The sequence below is a fragment of the Hyperolius riggenbachi genome, chromosome 10 (assembly GCF_040937935.1).
Source record: "Hyperolius riggenbachi isolate aHypRig1 chromosome 10, aHypRig1.pri, whole genome shotgun sequence".
Taxonomy (NCBI): domain Eukaryota; kingdom Metazoa; phylum Chordata; class Amphibia; order Anura; family Hyperoliidae; genus Hyperolius; species Hyperolius riggenbachi.
This window is the reverse complement of record NC_090655.1, coordinates 242191417-242209866: the sequence shown is the minus strand read 5'-3', so window position 1 is coordinate 242209866 and position 18450 is coordinate 242191417. Positions and strand designations below refer to the sequence as shown.

The following is an 18450-nucleotide window of genomic DNA, read 5'->3' as shown; positions in this document are numbered from 1 at the left end:
GACCATTGGAAGTACAGAGAGGAGAAAAAGGAATGGGGGGGTGGGACTGGAAGAGAGGATAAGAGGGATGGAGGCACAAAGATGAAGGAAAGAAGGGTAGAGGAATGGAGGAATAGGGAGAGGTGGAGAGATAGAATTGGAGGATGAGAGAATTAAAGGTACACTGAGCACGAGATGGGAATTAGGAAATAAGATGAAAGGGCTACAGGTACCAGAAGGATGAGGGAGGGATAGGAATGTGCAAAGCATGGTGGGAAGGGATGATTAAAGGTAAAATGAGTGGCTTAGGTGCACAGGAGGAGGAAGAGAGGATGGTGTACCACATGCCAGCTGTTCTGTCACACAGAAGAATTGGGATGGAAGACTGCAGGGTAAGATGAGGAGGATTGGATGCACAGGGAGACGAAAAGAATTCTGAGCTCTCTGTTCCACCCTAGAGGATTTTTTTCGCCAGGATTAAAGGGGAACTAAGGAGAGAGGTATATGGAGGCTGCCATATGTATTTCCTTTTAAACAATGCCAGTTGCCTGGCAGCCCTGCTGATCCTTTGCCTCTAATACTATTAGCCATAGCCCCTGAACAAGCATGCAGCAGATCATGTGTTTCAGACTTTAAAGTCAGATCTGATAAGTCTAGCTGCATGCTTGTTTCTGGTGTTATTTAGATACTACTGCAGAGAAATAGACCGGCAGGGCTGCTAGGCAACTGGTATTGATTTAAAGGAAATAAATATGGCAGCCTCTGTATACCTCTTACTTCAGTTCCCCTTTAAGTCATGAAAATTCAAACTAGATTCCCAACACTATCCAAAGAACTAAAATAAGCATCTTGCAGAAGTTGTGCCATAATGTTATTAATGGAATTAAAATAATAATAATAATAAAAAATATCTGTCCGATCTTCATCCCAACAAACCTCCTTGCAGGTCCTCATAACTGCAGTTCCTGTACTGCCCACTGGGTGGTTGCCCTTTATAGGGAGTAATGTAAGGAGAGGAAATAGTGCGTGCAGGGGCGGAGCCTGTATACGGGAAGTAGAGAGGAGACATTACTGGGACTGGCAGCGCACGAGGTAATAAGAGATTATTATATTACATTATACCAAGTATCCCGCCCTTCACCAACACCACGGCCCTTTTGCAATTTACTTTTTCTCATGGGTTTTCACCTAGGTGATATTTTTTTTAGAATGTACTCAAAATAATTCTAATAATACTTTTTCACCAACTTTTAGTTACATTTTCAATTGTAAATTGCTTAAAAGTTATTTTAAAAGAGAACATGACAATTATTTTCTAGGAAATAACTCAGGAGTAAAAGTTAATTGCATATGGGCCCTGGTGTGATGGATACTGTACAGAGGTGACTGATGCCTTCTCATCACTCTTTGCACCAGAGGAGCTTACACTCTAATGCACACACTAAAGTCACACACTATTAATATTGAATATCTATATTGCTCTGACATATTCCACAGCACTGTACAGTGATCACTAATCTGTTCTCATTAGTCTCTGCACAACACTCTGTCCTCACTACAGTCACACACTGTTGCTATTATTATACATTTATATAGCTGTGGCATATTCCACAGAGCTGTACAGAAGAGCTTGCGCCGTAATGACCAAAACAAAGCACTAGCATGCCATAAAATGGCCAGCCTGTAGTCCGATTATGATGCTGCAAATGCAATTTTCAGTCTCTGCCATGCTGATTATGGAGCACATGTACATCCTAATCAGGGCTGTGAAGTCGGAGCAATTTTGGGTACCTGGAGTCGGAATCGGAGTCAGTGGTCTCAATAACCTGAGGAGTCAGATGATTTTTATACAAACTCCACAGCACTGATCCTAATGCCAGGTACACACAATGCAATTTTCTGACAGATTTACTGTCAGACCGATTATTTTCAACATCCAATTGAATTTTCATTCACATCTATAGAAAATTGATTGGAAATCAGATCGGACATGTTGGAAATAATCAATCTGACAGTAAATCTGTCGGAAAATTGCATTGTGTGCACCTAGCATTAGGACTGGTATACAGTAGTTGTTAAAGCAAAAATACAATGGAAGGAGCTGGAAGTGAAACAAGATGGCAGCCATTGTCCACATGTGTATATTGGTTTGGCATAACCATCCTATCATTCACCAATTAGAAAATCTGCTGTTTGCCTAAAAGATCCCACATGTGTACACAACCCCACACAGGCCAGAGACCAGATCATTCTGTGCTTGTTATGTCTCTCCAGAAAAGAGCTTCCTGTATAGATCACGTGACCACATCACTGAGGATGGAGGACGGGAGTCACATGACTGGAAAGATATTATGCATGTGGAGTAGAAGAAAAGCGTTGGCACTGCAGCACATGGAGGAGGGTGGGGGTCTGGTGGGCTTGTAGTTACACCAACAGTCGGCTGTCCATCAAGCCTGAGCGTACTCTGGCTGTAAGACACTATGTAGCAAAGCTAAAAAGATATTAGACCTCTGATCATCTGCCTGATGACCAGAGAGGTGAGGAGGATTCTGGGAGGGACACACAACATAACTCCTGTTTATATTAATAAAACCCAGGCCTCATTGGAGAGGTGAGGAGGATTCTGGGAGTGTTATTTGGCATTAATGTTGGTCTTTTGTATGCTCTGGCTGCAGAACCCTTGGCATGCAGAATCAGGGCACATCCTTAGATTATTGGTTTCAGAACACGTCATACTGAGGAAAAGCTCACGATGTATGCTGATGATACCATTCTGTATTTGGCAGATCCCGAGATACCTTCCAAGAAGAGTTTCTTTGTATAAGTTTTATTGTAAATGTTCAAATCCTTTGTGCTCCAATAAAGTTATTTTTGTTTAAAAAAATGTTGCTCTTTCAATGCAGAGTGTTCACCTTGTAAAGTCTGGTGATCAGGTTAGCATTACTTTACATCTACCTTTCTCCGGGACACCTGAAGGAAGCACCAAGCAGGAGATTCTACAAGTCACCTACAGACTTCTTCAGCTGCTAACTGGAAGCTACTAGAAAAGAGGAATGGCGGGATTTAGGCCATGAGGACCTCAACAAGGACTTTGTGATGGAGAATCAGCCGCCCCTCACATCACCGGGTAAGAGGAGACATCATTTCTTGTAAAGCAGAGAGCAGTACGGAGGCTCCACCTAGATCCCCCCATCATCTGATAAACACATAGAGGCAATCTAATCAGTCAAACAGAATTTTACATTTTAAAACGGGGGGGGTACTGTGAGAGAACGCGGAAAAGATGCCGCGTGTGCTACTGAGGTGGCGGCTGATTCCGCGTCCAATGCGGCGGTTTGCATGCGGAAGCGTGTGTCTGGTAGGGCAGAACGCGGAAAAGCCGCCGCATGCAACAACAGTAAGGCGGCTGGTTCCGCGTCCAGCGCGGCGGTTTGCACGCGGCAGCGTGTGTCTGGTGTGGCTGAGTCTGTTAGTGCACACAGGCTTGCGAATACGCACACGCGCGCGCTGAGAGGCAGAATTCTTATACTGGGCAGAGAGAGTCAGCTGATCACGCCGATCAGCTGACTCCAGAGCAGGATACTATTGGTTGATCAATTAGGGGTGGTGCTGGAGAGCACTACTCCATATATAGTTACTGCTGGCCAGTTGCAAGTTGTCTGCCGTTGCAAACGCTACGTGGAAGCACTCAGACCTTGGTCAGATCCTACAGTGTGTTTGAACCAGGAGGACCTGGGAATTCACACTGAGCCAGATTCTTGAACTGTTATTCTGTTTATACTCCAGACTAGTTCCAGGGTGCTGAGACCACGGACCTCGCACTCAGACTAGGGAACTGTATTATACTTTGTGTTGTGCTCCGGACTAGTTCCAGGGTGCTGAGACCACGGACCTCGCACTCAGACTAGGGAACTGTATTATCCTTTGTGTTATACTCCAGACTAGTTCCAGGGTGCTGAGACCACGGACCTCGCACCCAGACTAGGGAACTGTGTTATCATTTGTGTTATACATCAAACTAGTTCCAGGGTGCTGAGACCACGGACCTCGCACCGAAGACTAGTGAACTTGTGCGACCATTTTGTTATACATCAGACTAGTTCCAGGGTGGAGAGACCACGGACCTCACACCCAGACTAGGCATTGTTTGATATCTGTTATGACTTATTGCTTTCCTGACTACTCCTCTGTCCTCTGATTCGGTACCTCGCATATCTGATACTCCGTTGCCAGACCCTGCTTGCCTTGGATACCGAATCAGCCTTCTGTCTTCGTACCTTATCTGTCCATGTGTTACCGACCAGGCGTGTCCGACCTCGAGAGCTATCTCCCCTTAAGAGATCGTCTCCAGATCAGAGAGTGACATCCACCTTCAAGTGTCACTCACTCTCTGGCCCTTCCTGTCGCCAGCCTGACTCCACCCCTTGGAGAGTTTCAGGCTGCTGTAAGGTTCCCGTGCTCTCCGAGCAGTGTTCCTTTATTGCCTAATATAAACTGCCCAACATACCCTTAGGTGTCCAGAGGTTAGTAATATATCTGTATTATCGGTGATTCTGCAGCTCTTCAATAATCAGGTATATATCTACATTCTTGGTGATACTGCAGATCACCAATAATCAGATTCTCTCTGCGTGCTGACACCAATCGTTACACAGTTTAAGTGAGCATTTGATTATTTATTGTATTTATAAAGCGCCAACATATTACGCAGCGCTGCACAATAGATAAATGGGTTAACATACAAGGTAGGACATGCAAGGAGCTCACAACAAAACAAGATCATGCAAATGATTTGATAACAGTAGTTCGGTGTCTTTGGTCAAAATAGAGACTGTTCTAGTCCACAAGAGGGCTGACAGACAATAAGATTGCATAATCAAGCTCGAAACACTAGGGAGGAGGGCCCTGCCAGAGGCTTACAATCTAAAGGGTGGGGGTAGAGACAATAGGCGCATCTCTTGAGAGGGTGTCCAGCAGAACATATTATGGTGCTGGTGTAGGGGGGTACGCAAGCATGAAAAGGTGAGTCTTGAGGGCTTGTTTAAAGGTATTGAAGGTGGGGGTGAGTCTGATGGCTGGGGTGTCCCACAGTGCATCACTGCTAAATATGCAAATCATCTCTTTGTTGTTCCTGATAGCTAAACACACCTCCAGAACCGCTGGAATGCAATGATGTGCCAGCTTGTTTATATTACAGAGCCAAACTAATCCAGCGTGCATACAGACTGTTTCGGACTGGTTGTATCTCATCAAAGCATTGCATGGATTATTATGGCTGTGTAAAGGGCTAAAAAGGACCAAAAAGCCTGCTTACTTAAAATGCTACGTAAAACAGAATTTTGCCTTGCAATCTACTAAGAGGGGCTGTTGGTCCTTTTTAGCACCTTACACACCCCTAGGAGTTCTGGTTCACCATGAGCTCGCTGGGAAATGTGTAATCTGAGTGTTTCAAGTCCTACCTCATGGAACCTTATTAACCACTTTATCCACCACCGCAGTGTATCTACGTCCTCTGTGACTTCATCTAAGCCATGAGTCAGTAGATATACGTATTGCAGCAGAAGCAGTGCTGTGCAGGATTGGGCTTGCTCCTGTGCACATTTCTGGCACTATCTGATGCAGGACTAATTGGTGAACGGGAATATATGTTTCCTGAGCTAATGAGATTGATTTTTACTATTACAAATACTTTTATTTTCTCAGTTCATAGTGAAAAATACACTCTGTAGCATTATTTCAGAATCAAATATCTTCACCATAAATTATGACTGGAACATAAACAGTAAGAATAGCCAAGCAAGATTTGTGTTTTTTATCTACAGTAGCACTTTGTATTTTTAAACTGGAGTTGATAAAACGGAGAAATAATGTGTTTTTTCTATTTTTTTCCTTGTTTTCACATTAAAATTCATAGAAAAGAAAATTGTTTGAGGGTAAAAATGGCATACAATGAAAGCCTAGTTTGTCATGAAAAAAAATATATATATTTCATTTCTGTGTCATAAGTAGGGATAAAGTTATTTCTGATTAAATAAGGACATAGCTAAACTGTCAGAACTGCTCTGGTCCACAAGTGGGAAACAAGGTCTGGATGCAAAGTGGTTAATCCATGCCATGCACTGATGAGGATCAACCACTCTAAAACAGTCTGTATGCATGTTAATCTGGATTAGTTTGCTATGTTATATTAGCAGGCTGACACATCATTGCGTTCCAGTGGTTCTGGAGTTGTGTTTAGCTTTCGGGACAACAAAGGGATGCTTAGCATATTCAGCAGTAATGCATTGTGGGACACCTCATATACTCACTCCAACCTGAATAATTGCAAAAACCTTCTGTTTTAAGACGGAAAACTTCTGTTTTACATAGCATTTTTAGTAAGTGGGCTTTCTGGTCATTTTTAACCTCTTACACACCCCTAGGAGTTTTTGTTCACCAAGAGCTTGCAGGGCAATCTGTAAATCGAATCAATCTCTGTGTGTGTTTCCTACAGATGGATCCAATAACAGAAACCCACTAGAGAGAGGTACAGGTCCTCTTTATTCCCAGGATTGTGCACAGAAAGACCAAAACTATGCTTGCCATTATCAGGTAGATGTTTGTTTAGACTGTTACTGCAAAGTGCATTATATTTAATTATATTCTCAGTTTATCAGTACTTACATCGTGAAAACATTATATTATTTATAAATGTAGGTTGAAGATCGTACTGATAAGATAATTGATATTAAAGAGAAAGCAGAGACGGCTCAGCAGTCTGTAGAGGAGGGTGGAATGTTGGAAACAGTTAAAATGGAAGAAGAGACATATACGAAGGTTGGTCAGACATCCATAGACTGCTATGAAAAGAGAAGAACGATTAAAGAGGAGATATATGATAATCAGCATAAATATATGGAGGAATGTGAAATAGGGAGAATAGTCAAAGAGGAAGAAGATAAGACTTTTGAAGAGGACGAAAAACAGTCTACAGAAGAGGATCAAATGCAGAGGAGGACAGAAGAAACGTATGTAAGGAGAGATCAGCAGCATATGGAGGACTGTAAGAGGATGAGGACCATTAAAGAGGAAGAAGAAGAGACACGTGTGAGGGGAGATCTGCAGTCTCTAGAGGACGGTGAAGAGGTGAGGACCAATACAGAGAAAGGTGAAGAGATTTATGTGAGGGAACATCTGCAATCTATAAAGGACAGTGAAAGAATGAGGACCATTAAAGAAGAAGAGACATTTGTGAAAGAAGATCTGCAGTCTATAGAGTACAGTGAAATGATGAGGGCCATTAGAGAAGAAGAAATAGAGACCTATGTGAGGGAAGATCTGCAGTCTATGGAGGATGGTGAAATGATGAAGACTATGAAAGAGGAGGGTGAAGAAACACATGTGAGGGAAGATCTGCAGTGTATAGAGAGCAGTGAAAGAATGAGCAGTATTAAAAGGGAAAAAGAGAAGTATATGAGGGATGATCAGCAGTCTATAGAGGACAGTGACATGATGAGGACCATTAAAGAGGAAGAAGAGAAGTATGTGAGGGAAGATCTGCAGTCTATGGAGGAGGGTGACATGATGAGGGCAAATAAAGAGGAAGAGACCTATGTGAGGGAAGATCTGCAGTCTATAGAGGACGGTGAGGCAATAAGGACCATTAAAGAGGAAGAAAAAGAGACATTTGTGAGGGGAGATCAACAGTCTATAGAGGATGGTGAAGCGATGAGGACCCATACAGAGGAAGAAGAAGAGACAGATGTGACGGGAGATCTGCTTTCTATGGAGGAGGATGAAATGGTGATGAAATCCAAGAAGGAAAAAGAAGACATGAATATGAAAAATGAACACCAACCTATGGAGGAGGATGCAAAAATGTTGACAGCTCAAGTTGAGAAAAGTTCCCCAGATATCAGGACAGGTAAGCAACAAATGACTGAAATAGTTGCCGTTTCATCTGATGAGATTAGATGCTAGATGAGAAGGTTACGATCAGCTCTGCTAGGCTCACGTGGAAGGGATATTGGTATAGATAACGGATTAAGAGCAGTGAGAGGCATATAGTGGCTGCCATATTTTTATACAATACCAGTTGCCCGAAATCATGCTGAGCTTTCTGGCATCGGTAGTGTCTGAATTACACACCTGCAATGAGCATGTGGCTAATCCAGTCAGACCTGATCTTCATGCTTGTTCCGGGTCTATGGCTAAAAGTATTAGAAATGGAGGATAAGCAGGACAGCCAAGTAATTTGCATTGTTTAAAAACCCCATTCCAATCCTATCTGAGATCACCCACATCCCCTCCAGTACTTCCCTTTTTTCCCCGATGTGCAGGAGGGGATGTGGGTGATTGCTGAGCTTTGCTGCTGTGGGCGTCAGTGGGGTCTCTACCTCCTCACACTAGCGAGCAGCGGGGGTGAGGCCGGCATCAACTCACTCGCTGTAGCTCCGCCACCATTGCTTATCGGGTTGGCATCAGCTTACTTGTTTATGAAATGCAGCATGCTGCCGAATGGGATCAGAGTGTTGGACTGAGTTCAACACTTTGATCAGAATACCCTCTTGCCAAGCTGGACTAGATCCGAGGGCAGCTAGTAGCCTAAATCTGCCAACATAATACTTATGTAGTACAGGGGTGGAGCATGGTGCCAGAGGGGTTAACAGTGTTGGACTTAGTCTAACAGTAAAGGGGCTGATGCCATGCTGAAAAGATCGGGCAATGGTGCCCCTAGCTACTGCCATATTTTTCTGTGTCAGACTATGACCAGCATTGGAGCTGAAGAGGAAAACTCCAATGTCAGACATAGTCCCACACAGGATTGTATAAAGATTAAAAGGAAATAAATATGGCATCCTCCGTTTACATCTCACATCAGGTTACCTTTAAAAGAAGTGTAAGGCTTGATTAAAGCGGACCCAAACCAAACATTTTTTAATTCAAAATATTTAGTTGCACCACTCTGACACATACAAAGATAAATAAACACTCCTTCAAGCCTATGAGCATTTCAGTGCATGCTTTTCACCTTTCTCTTTTCAAAACTAGGGTTATACAGGTGGCAGCCATTAGCAATTCCTCCTTAGCCAGACACCACCTACTCCACCAGACTGCCGGATTCTGTCCCGGCAATATGAAAGGAAGGGAGGGGCTCCTCCAATAAATGTAAAATATTTTATATTTGTCATCATGCAGCTGAAAAAAGGCTGCTATTTATTATTATAATTTAGAAAATCGATTTTATTTGTGAAATCTTGTAATTTTAATTTGGGTCCACTTTAAAGACAGATGAATTTGGGGTGTGCTGTCAGCTCTCAATACAGAACCCATAATACAATGTTATAAATAAAAAATATGCACACCAAGGTCCATGTCCATTCCTCAGTATAACATCATAGCACCAACAAATGAGGAGGAGATACTGTACACCATATGAAAAGCCAATCTCCATTCCTCAGTATAACATCATAGCACCAACAAATGAGGAGGAGATACTTTACACCATATGAAAGGCCCATCTCCATTCCTCAGTATAACATCATAGTACCAACAAATGAGGAGGAGATACTGTACACCATATGAAAAGCCAATCTCCATTCCTCAGTATAACATCATAGTACCAACAAATGTGGAGGAGATACTGTACACCATATGAAAGGCCCATCTCCATTCCTCAGTATAACATCATAGTACCAACAAATGTGGAGGAGATACTGTACACCATATGAAAGGCCCATCCCCATTCCTCAGTATAACATCATAGTACCAACGAATGAGGAGGAGATACTGTACACCATATGAAAGGTCCATCTCCATGCCTCAGTATTATATCATAGTATCAACAAATCAGGAGGCGATACTGTACACCATATGAAAAGTCAATCTCCATTCCTCAGTGTAACATCATAGCACCAACAAATGAGGAGGAGACACTGTACTCCATATGAAAGGCTCATCTCCATTCCTCAGTATAACCTCATGAGGAGGAGATACTGTACACCATATGAAAGGTCCATCTCCATTCCTCAGTGTATCATCATAGCACCAACAAATGAGGAGGAGATGCTGTACACCATATGAAAGGTCCATCTCCATTCCTCAGTATAACATCATAGTACCAACAAACGAGGAGGAGATACTGTACACCATATGAAAGGCCCATCTCCATTCCTCAGTATAACATCATAGTACCAACAAATGAGGGGGAGATACTGTACACCATATGATAGGTCCATCTCCATTCCTCAGTACATCATAATACCAACACATGAGGAGGAGATACTGTACACCATATGAAGGGCCCATCTCCATTCCTCAGTATAACATCATAGTGCCAACAAATGAGGAGATACTGTACACCATATGGAAGGCCCATCTCCATTCCTCAGTATAACATTATAGTGCCAACAAATGAGGAGGAGATACTGTACACCATATGAAAGGCCCATCTCCATTCCTCAGTATAACATCATAGTGCCAACAAATGAGGAGGAGATACTGTACACCATATGAAAGGCCCATCTCCATTCCTCAGTATAACATCATAGTGCCAACAAATGAGGGGGAGATAATGTACACCATATGAAAGGCCCATCTCCATTCCTCAGTATAACATCATAGTACCAACAAATGAGGAGGGGATACTGTACACCATATGAAAGGCCCATCTCCATTCCTCAGTATAACATCATAGTACCAACAAATGAGGAGGAGATACTGTACACCATATGAAAGGCCCATCTCCAGTCCTCAGTATAACATCATAGTACCAACAAATGAGGAGGAGATACTGTACACCATATGAAAGGCCCATCTCCATTCCTCAGTATAACATCATAGTACCAACAAATGAGGAGGAGATACTGTACACCATATGAAAGGCCCATCTCCATTCCTCAGTATAACATCATAGTACCAACAAATGAGGAGATACCGTACACCATATGAAAGGTCCATCTCCATTCCTCAGTATATCACCATAGTACCAACAAATGAGGAGGAGATACTGTACACCATATGAAAGGCTCATCTCTATTCCTCAGTATAACATCATAGTACCAACAAATGAGGAGGAGATACTGTACACCATATGAAAGGCCCATCTCCATTCCTCAGTAGAACATCATAGCACCAACAAATGAGGAGGAGATACTGTACACCATATGAGAGGTCCATCTCCATTCCTCAGTATAACATCATAGTACCAACAAATGAGGAGGAGATACTGTACACCATATGAAAGGCCCATCTCCATTCCCCAGTATAACATCATAGCACCAACAAATGAGGAGGAGATACTGTACACCATATGAAAGGCTCATCTCTATTCCTCAGTATAACATCATAGTACTAACAAATGAGGAGATACCGTACACCATATGAAAGGTCCATCTCCATTCCTCAGTATATCACCATAGTACCAACAAATGAGGAGGAGATACTGTACACCATATGAAAGGCCCATCTCCATTCCTCAGTATAACATCATAGTACCAACAAATGAGGAGATACCGTACACCATATGAAAGGTCCATCTCCATTCCTCAGTATATCACCATAGTACCAACAAATGAGGAGGAGATACTGTACACCATATGAAAGGCTCATCTCTATTCCTCAGTATAACATCATAGTACCAACAAATGAGGAGGAGATACTGTACACCATATGAAAGGCCCATCTCCAGTCCTCAGTATAACATCATAGTACCAACAAATGAGGAGGAGATACTGTACACCATATGAAAGGCCCATCTCCATTCCTCAGTAGAACATCATAGCACCAACAAATGAGGAGGAGATACTGTACTCCATTCCTCAGTATAACATCATAGTACCAACAAATGAGGAGGAGATACTGTACACCATATGAAAGGCTCATCTCTATTCCTCAGTATAACATCATAGCACCAACAACTGAGGAGGAGATACTGTACACCATGTGAAACGTCCATCTTCATGCCTTAATTTAAAATGATTCACAGTATACTGACAGTATGATCCAGTTGGTGATAGATTATTTAGGTGTACTGTGTATTAGTGAAGGTGAAAGTCAGTAATTCAACTTAAAAGGTGAAACTAATATATGAAATAGACTCATTACACACGAAGTGAGATATTTCAAGCCTTTATTTGTTAAAATGTTGATGATTATGGCTTACAGTTTATGAAAACCCCAAAATCAAAATCTCAGACCATTAGAATATTTTGAAAATATTGTTTATTCTGCGCTCAAAGTGTCGTGATTCACCCACTACAGCAGCCAAAGAGATCAGCAGGACTGCCAGGTAACTGGTATTGTTTAAAAAGCAACATCCATATCCCTCTCAGCTTAGGTTCCCTTTAAGTTGAATTACTGAAATAAATGGACTTTTGCACAATAGTCTAATTTTTTTAAAGAGACTCTGTAATATAAAAAAAAACCTTTCTGGGGGATACTTACCTCAGGAGATTAAAGCCTCAGGCTCCCAATGAGGCTTCCCCATCTCCTGTAGCTGCAGGGAGTCCAGCACTGGCTCCCCCTGATTCCGCCCCCAACAAGCTTGACAAGCGAAGATTTATTCATCTCTCTGCGTTCCTGCGCAGGCGCACTAGCGGTTCTTTGTTCGGGCTCGCACATCCGCACCTGCGCAGCAGAGTTGATACAATTGGGCTCGGCTATTTCCGCCATACCCAAATGAAGAGCTGGTAGTGCGCCAGTGCAGGATCATGGTAGGTAAGTATTTACCTCCCTGCGGGTTCAGGGGGCTTCAGTGCTGGATTGCCTGGACACTGGAGGACGGGGAAGACTCATTAGAAACCAGAGGCTTCCCCCTCCTGAGGTAAGTATCCCCCAGAGGGTTGTTTTTTTAACTACAGATCCTCTCTAAAGGATACATGCAGGAAAAAAAATCCACTTACCTGGGGCTTCCTCAAGCCCTTGGCAGCCGTCCTGTGCCCTCGCCGCAGCTCTGGTGGCTCCTGGTCTTCTCCGCTGCAGAAGCCGACCTCGCCAGGTCGGCTTCCGGGTCGGATTCTTCTGTGCTCCACCGCTGACGGCATCAGTGCTGCACTGCGCAGGCGCAGAACTACTGTGCCTTCTCAGTACAGTGCAGTCACTAGCAAAGGTAGTGTTAGGCAGAGAAGAGGGGGAGATTAGTGATTGGCAGAGGAGGGGAGGTTAGTGTTAGGCAGAGAAGAAGGAGAGATTAGTGATTGGCAGAGGAGGGGAGGTTGGTGTGAGGCAGAGAAAGAGGGTAAGGTTAGTGATTGGCAGAGGAGGGGAGGTAAGTGTTAGGCATAAGAGAGGGGGAGGTTGGTGTTAGGCAGAGAAGAGGGGGAGATTATTGTTAGGCAGAGAAGAGGGGGAGGTTGGTGATTGGCAGAGAAGAGAAGGAGGTTAGTGTTAGGCAGAGAAGAGGGTAAGGTTAGGGTATGGCAGAGGAGGGGAGGTAAGTGTTAGGCATAAGAGAGGGGGAGGTTAGTGTTGGGCAGAGGAGAGGGGAGGTTAGTGTTGGGCAGAGGAGAGGGGAGGTTAGTGTTGGGCAGAGGAAAATGGAGGTTAGTGCTAGGCAGAGGAGAGGAGAAGTTAGTGTTAGGCAGAGGAGAGGGGAGGTTAGTGTTAGGCAAAGGAGAGGGGAGGTTAGTGTTAGGCAGAGGAGGGGAGGTTAGTGCTAGGCAGAGGAGAGGGGAGGTTAGTGTTAGGCAGAGGGAAGGTTAGTGTTAGGCAGAGGAGAGGGGAGGTTAGTGCTTGGCAGAGGAGAGGGGAGGTTAGTGCTAGGCAGAGGAGAGGGGAGGTTAGTGCTAGGCAGAGGAGAGGGGAGGTTAGTGCTAGGCAGAGGAGAGGGGAGGTTAGTGCTAGGCAAAGGAGAGGGGAGGTTAGTGTCAGGCAGAGGAGAGGGGAGGTTAGTGCTTGGCAGAGGAGAGGGGAGGTTAGTGCTAGGCAGAGGAGAGGGAAGGTTAGTGCTAGGCAGAGGAGAGGGGAGGTTAGTGCTAGGCAGAGGAGAGGGGAGGTTAGTGTTAGGCAGAGGAGAGGGGAGGTTAGTGCTAGGCAGAGGAGAGGAGAGGTTAGTGCTAGGAAAAGGAGAGGGGAGGTCAAGTTCAACCAGAAAATAAATTAATAATTAATTTTAAAAAAGTCACTATCCTGAACCTGCACATATCCCAGTTGATCCAGGGGAAGGCAAAAACCTTACAAGGCCTTGGCCAATTAGCTTTAAAAGGGAAAATGTCCTTCCTGACTCCAGATGCCAGTAAGATAAATTCCTCGATCAACTCTTCCAGGACTTGCCTAATAATTATAGCCGTGGATGCCCTTCAATGCTAGGAAAGCATCCAAGCCCTCTGTAAATGCAGATATAGAGTTTGCCATAACTACTTCTTGAGGTAAAATGTTCCAGATTTTAACCACTCTCAATATGAAGAACCACTTTCTAAATAGATGGCAAAAACTTTTTTCTTCCATACGCAAATCATTGTACGACCCTGGGGACAAAAAGCTAATCTGCCAAGATTTTGTATTGGCCTCTGCCTCGAAAAGTGAGTATAAATCCAGTCTCAGGGTTACATAGTTACATAGTAACTGTTGGGCAGAGGAGAGGGGGGTTAATGTTAGGCAGAAGAGAGAGGAGGTTATTGTTAGGCAGGATTGTACCATTAATGACCGCTTTGACACTAACCTCCCTCTCCACTGCTTAACAGTCATTTCCCCAGCCACTGTTGAATCAGGTGATACATATCCTGTGAAAGAAGAACTGAAAACATAATGTGACTAAGATACAGTTTCTAAAAAATGTTATTTCCCACCAGGTGGACATGATGTTGTGAACTCTTCAGAGGGATATCTACTTCCAAGAAATACAGCACCGATGTCACATCAGACACGTCACACAGGGGTCCATCTTTTTTCATGTTCAGAGTGTGGGAAAGGTTTTACTGATAAGAGAGATTTTCTTAGTCATCAGTCAAAGCACACAGGCATCTATCTTTTATCATGTTCAGAGTGTGGGAAAGGATTTAATGAAAAGAGACACCTTCTTAGACATCAGAGAATTCACAAAGACAAGGAGCTCTTATCATGTTCAGAGTGTGGGAAAGCATTTGATAAGAGAAAACTTCTTACACACCAGCGAAGTCACATAGGCAAGAAGACTTTTTCATGTTCAGAGTGTGGGAAAGATTTTACTGATAAAAGAGATTTTCTTAGTCATCAGTCAAGTCACACAGGCATCTATCTATTATCATGTTCAGAGTGTGGGAAAGGATTTAATGAAAAGAGCCACCTTCTTAGACACCAGAGAAGTCACACAGGCGAGAAGTCTTTTTCGTGTTCAGAGTGTGGGAAAGGTTTTACTGATAAGAGAGATTTTCTTAGTCATCAGTCAAGTCACACAGGCATCTATCTATTATCATGTTCAGAGTGTGGGAAAGGATTTAACGAAAAGAGACACCTTCTTAAACATCAGAGAATTCACACAGGCGAGCGGCCTTATTCATGTTCAGAGTGTGGGAAAGGATTTAATGAAAAGGGAAAACTCCTTACACACCAGGCATGTCACACAGGCGAGAAGCCTTTTTCATGTTCAGAGTGTGGGAAAGGTTTTACTGATAAGAGAGATTTTCTTAGTCATCAGTCAAGTCACACAGGCATCTATCTTTTATCATGTTCAGAGTGTGGGAAAGGATTTAACGAAAAGAGACACCTTCTTAAACATCAGAGAATTCACACAGGCGAGCGGCCTTTTTCATGTTCAGAGTGTGGGAAATGTTTTGCTCAGAAAGCAAGCCTGGTTACTCACCAGAGAAGTCATACAGGTGAGCGTCTATTCTCATGTTCAGAGTGTGGGCAAGGTTTTAATCAGGAAAAGCTATTACTTAGTCACCAGAAAAGACACACACGCTTCCATCCTTTTACATGTCCTGAGTGTGGAAAAGGTTTTAATCATAAAGCAGAGGTTCTAAGACACCAGAGAAGTCACACAGGCGAGAAGCCTTTTTCGTGTTCAGAGTGTGGGAAAGGTTTTACTGATAAGAGAGATTTTCTTAGTCATCAGTCAAGTCACACAGGCATCTATCTTTTATCATGTGCAGAGTGTGGGAAAGGATTTAATGAAAAGAGACACCTTCTTAAACATCAAAGAATTCACACAGGCGAGCGGCCTTATTCATGTTCAGAGTGTGGGAAATGTTTCACTCACAAAGCAAGCCTGATTACTCACCAGAGAACTCACACAGGTGAGCGCCCATTCTTATGTTCAGAATGTGGGCAAGGTTTTAATAAGAAATGGCTATTACTTAGACACCAGAAAAGACACACAAACTTCCATCCTTTCTCGTGTTCTGAGTGTGGGAAAGGTTTTACTGAGATGTGTTACCTTATTAGTCACCAGTCAAGTCACACAGGCATCTATCTTTTATCATGTTCAGAGTGTGGTAAAGGTTTTAATGAAAAGAGACATCTTGTTAGGCATCAGAAAAGTCACACAGGTGAGGAGCCCTTTTCATGTTCAGATTGTGGTAAATATTTTCTTTATAAAACAAGCCTGGTTTCTCATCAGAGATGTCACACAGATGACCAGCCATTTTCATGTTCAGAGTGTGGGAAATGTTTTAAACACAAAGGAAACCTTCTTAGACACCAGACAATTCACACTGGCTCCTATCCGTTATCATGTTCAGAGTGTGGAAAAGGTTTTAATGAAAAGAGAGACCTTCTTATCCATCAGAGAAGTCACACAGGCGAGCGGCCTTTTTCATGCTCAGAGTGTGGGAAATGTTTTGCTCTTAGAAAAAGCCTGGTAAATCACCAGAGAAGTCACACAGGTGAGCGTCCATTCTCATGTTTAGAGTGTGGGAAAAGTTTTAGCATCAAAGAAAAGCTTCTTAAACACCAGAGAATTCACACAGGTGAGTGTAAATTATCATGTACAGAGTGTGGAAAAATTTATTACGAGAAACTATTATTTCTTAAACACCAGAGAAGTCACACGGGCATTTATCCTTTATCATGCTCAGATTGTGGAAAAGGTTTTAATGAAAAGAGAGACCTTCGTAGGCATCAGAGAAGTCACACAGGCGAGCGGCCTTTTCTATGTTCAGAGTGTGGGAAGTGTTTTGCTTCAAAATCATATTGGGTTTCTCACCAAAAAAGTCACTCAGGTGAGAACCTATTCTCATGTTCAGAGTGTGGGAAAGGATTTGTTACGAAAAAACAGCTTCTTATACACCAGAGAAGTCACACAGGTGAGCGCCCATTTTCATGTTCAGTGTGTGGGAAATTTTTTAGTAGGAAAGGAGACCTTAATAGACACCAGAGACTTCACACAGGCGAGTAGCACATCATATGGTGAGAGTGTGGGAAAACTTTTAATGAGAAAGAAAAGTTCATTAAACAGCAGAGAAGACTGGCATTGAAAGATTTTAATTATTAAAGAAGCTACCTTAGATGCCAGAGAAGTCACACCGCATCCATTTTCATGTTTAGAGTGTGGGAAACGTTTTGGTAGGAAAGTAATTCTTTGTATACACTGGAGAAATCACACGAGAAAAGGTACACAGCTGAGCTTCCTTTTGCATGTTTGGAATGTGGCAAAAGCTTCTATGGAAAAAGTAGACTCCATAGTCACCAGAAGGTTCACACAGGAGAACATACACATAGGGCTTGATTCACAAAGCGGTGCTAACCTACTTAGCACGTCTAAAGTCTTTAGGCACGCTAAGCAGGTTGCTAAGTAGGTTAGCACTGGACTTCTCAATCAGATCGCAAAGTTTTACACTCGCAAAGTCCTATGCGCGCGCTAAGTCCCATAAGCTTTAATGTGCACTTCGCGCGGAGCACCCTGCGCTCTGTGCAGTGCGCGCGTAAAGTTTTACGCGCATAAAGTTTTGTGTGCGAAAAGCTTGTTTAGACGTGCTAAGGGGGTTTTCACAGGCGTGCTAACAGTTAGCACCGCTTTGTGAATCAAGCCCTTAGTTACATAGTTAGCTGGGTTGTAAAATCCATCCATTGATTTCAACCCCAAAATATGGTTGAATAGTAAGTAGACTGCACCATCACATATCTCAGTTCATCCAGAGGAAGGAAAAAAAAAACCTTACAAGGATTAGACCAAAAATTCCTTCCCATTTGGATGTCTGATGATGAGGAAAGCATCCAAGCCTCCTTGAAATACAGATATAGAATTTGCCGTCATTACTTCCTGTGGTAATGCTGTACATTCCACATTTTAAAGAGAACCAGAGACGAAGCACCCTCATGTATTTTACCATATATATCAATGGGAATGTGACAGTAAACACCTAGAGTACTGGTTAAGGGCTCTGCCTTTGATGTGGGAGACCAGGGTTGGAATCCTGGCTAGGATCAGTACCTATTCAGTAAGGAGTTCAAGGCAAGACTCCCTAACACTGCAGGGTGGCCTCCTGAGCAGGGTGGCTGCAGTTCTTGAACGCTTTGAGTCCGAAAGGAGAAAAGCGCTATACAAATGTTCAGATGATTATTATTATTATTATT

The 18450-nt window shown here is 43.1% G+C and overlaps 1 protein-coding gene across 1 annotated transcript; it reads left to right on the top strand.

Moving 5' to 3' along the window:
* Positions 1–1020: 1020 nt before the first annotated feature.
* LOC137536493 (zinc finger protein 585A-like) lies at positions 1021–18450 on the top strand. Its single transcript, XM_068258707.1, has 5 exons — positions 1021–1071; positions 2883–3106; positions 6473–6570; positions 6676–7882; positions 14748–18450. Exons 2-5 carry the CDS (start codon positions 3076–3078, stop codon positions 17270–17272), a joined length of 3861 nt encoding a protein of 1286 aa, XP_068114808.1. The 5' UTR covers positions 1021–1071; positions 2883–3075; the 3' UTR covers positions 17273–18450.

Bases quoted from the DNA above. Each gene is read 5' to 3' on its own strand.
- LOC137536493 (XM_068258707.1), top strand. From the start codon at position 3,076: ATGGAGAATCAGCCGCCCCTCACATCACCGG. The intron at 3,107-6,472 runs GTAAGAGGAGAC...TGTTTCCTACAG, and splicing joins GCCGCCCCTCACATCACCGG to ATGGATCCAATAACAGAAAC. The intron at 7,883-14,747 runs GTAAGCAACAAA...ATTTCCCACCAG, and splicing joins TTCCCCAGATATCAGGACAG to GTGGACATGATGTTGTGAAC.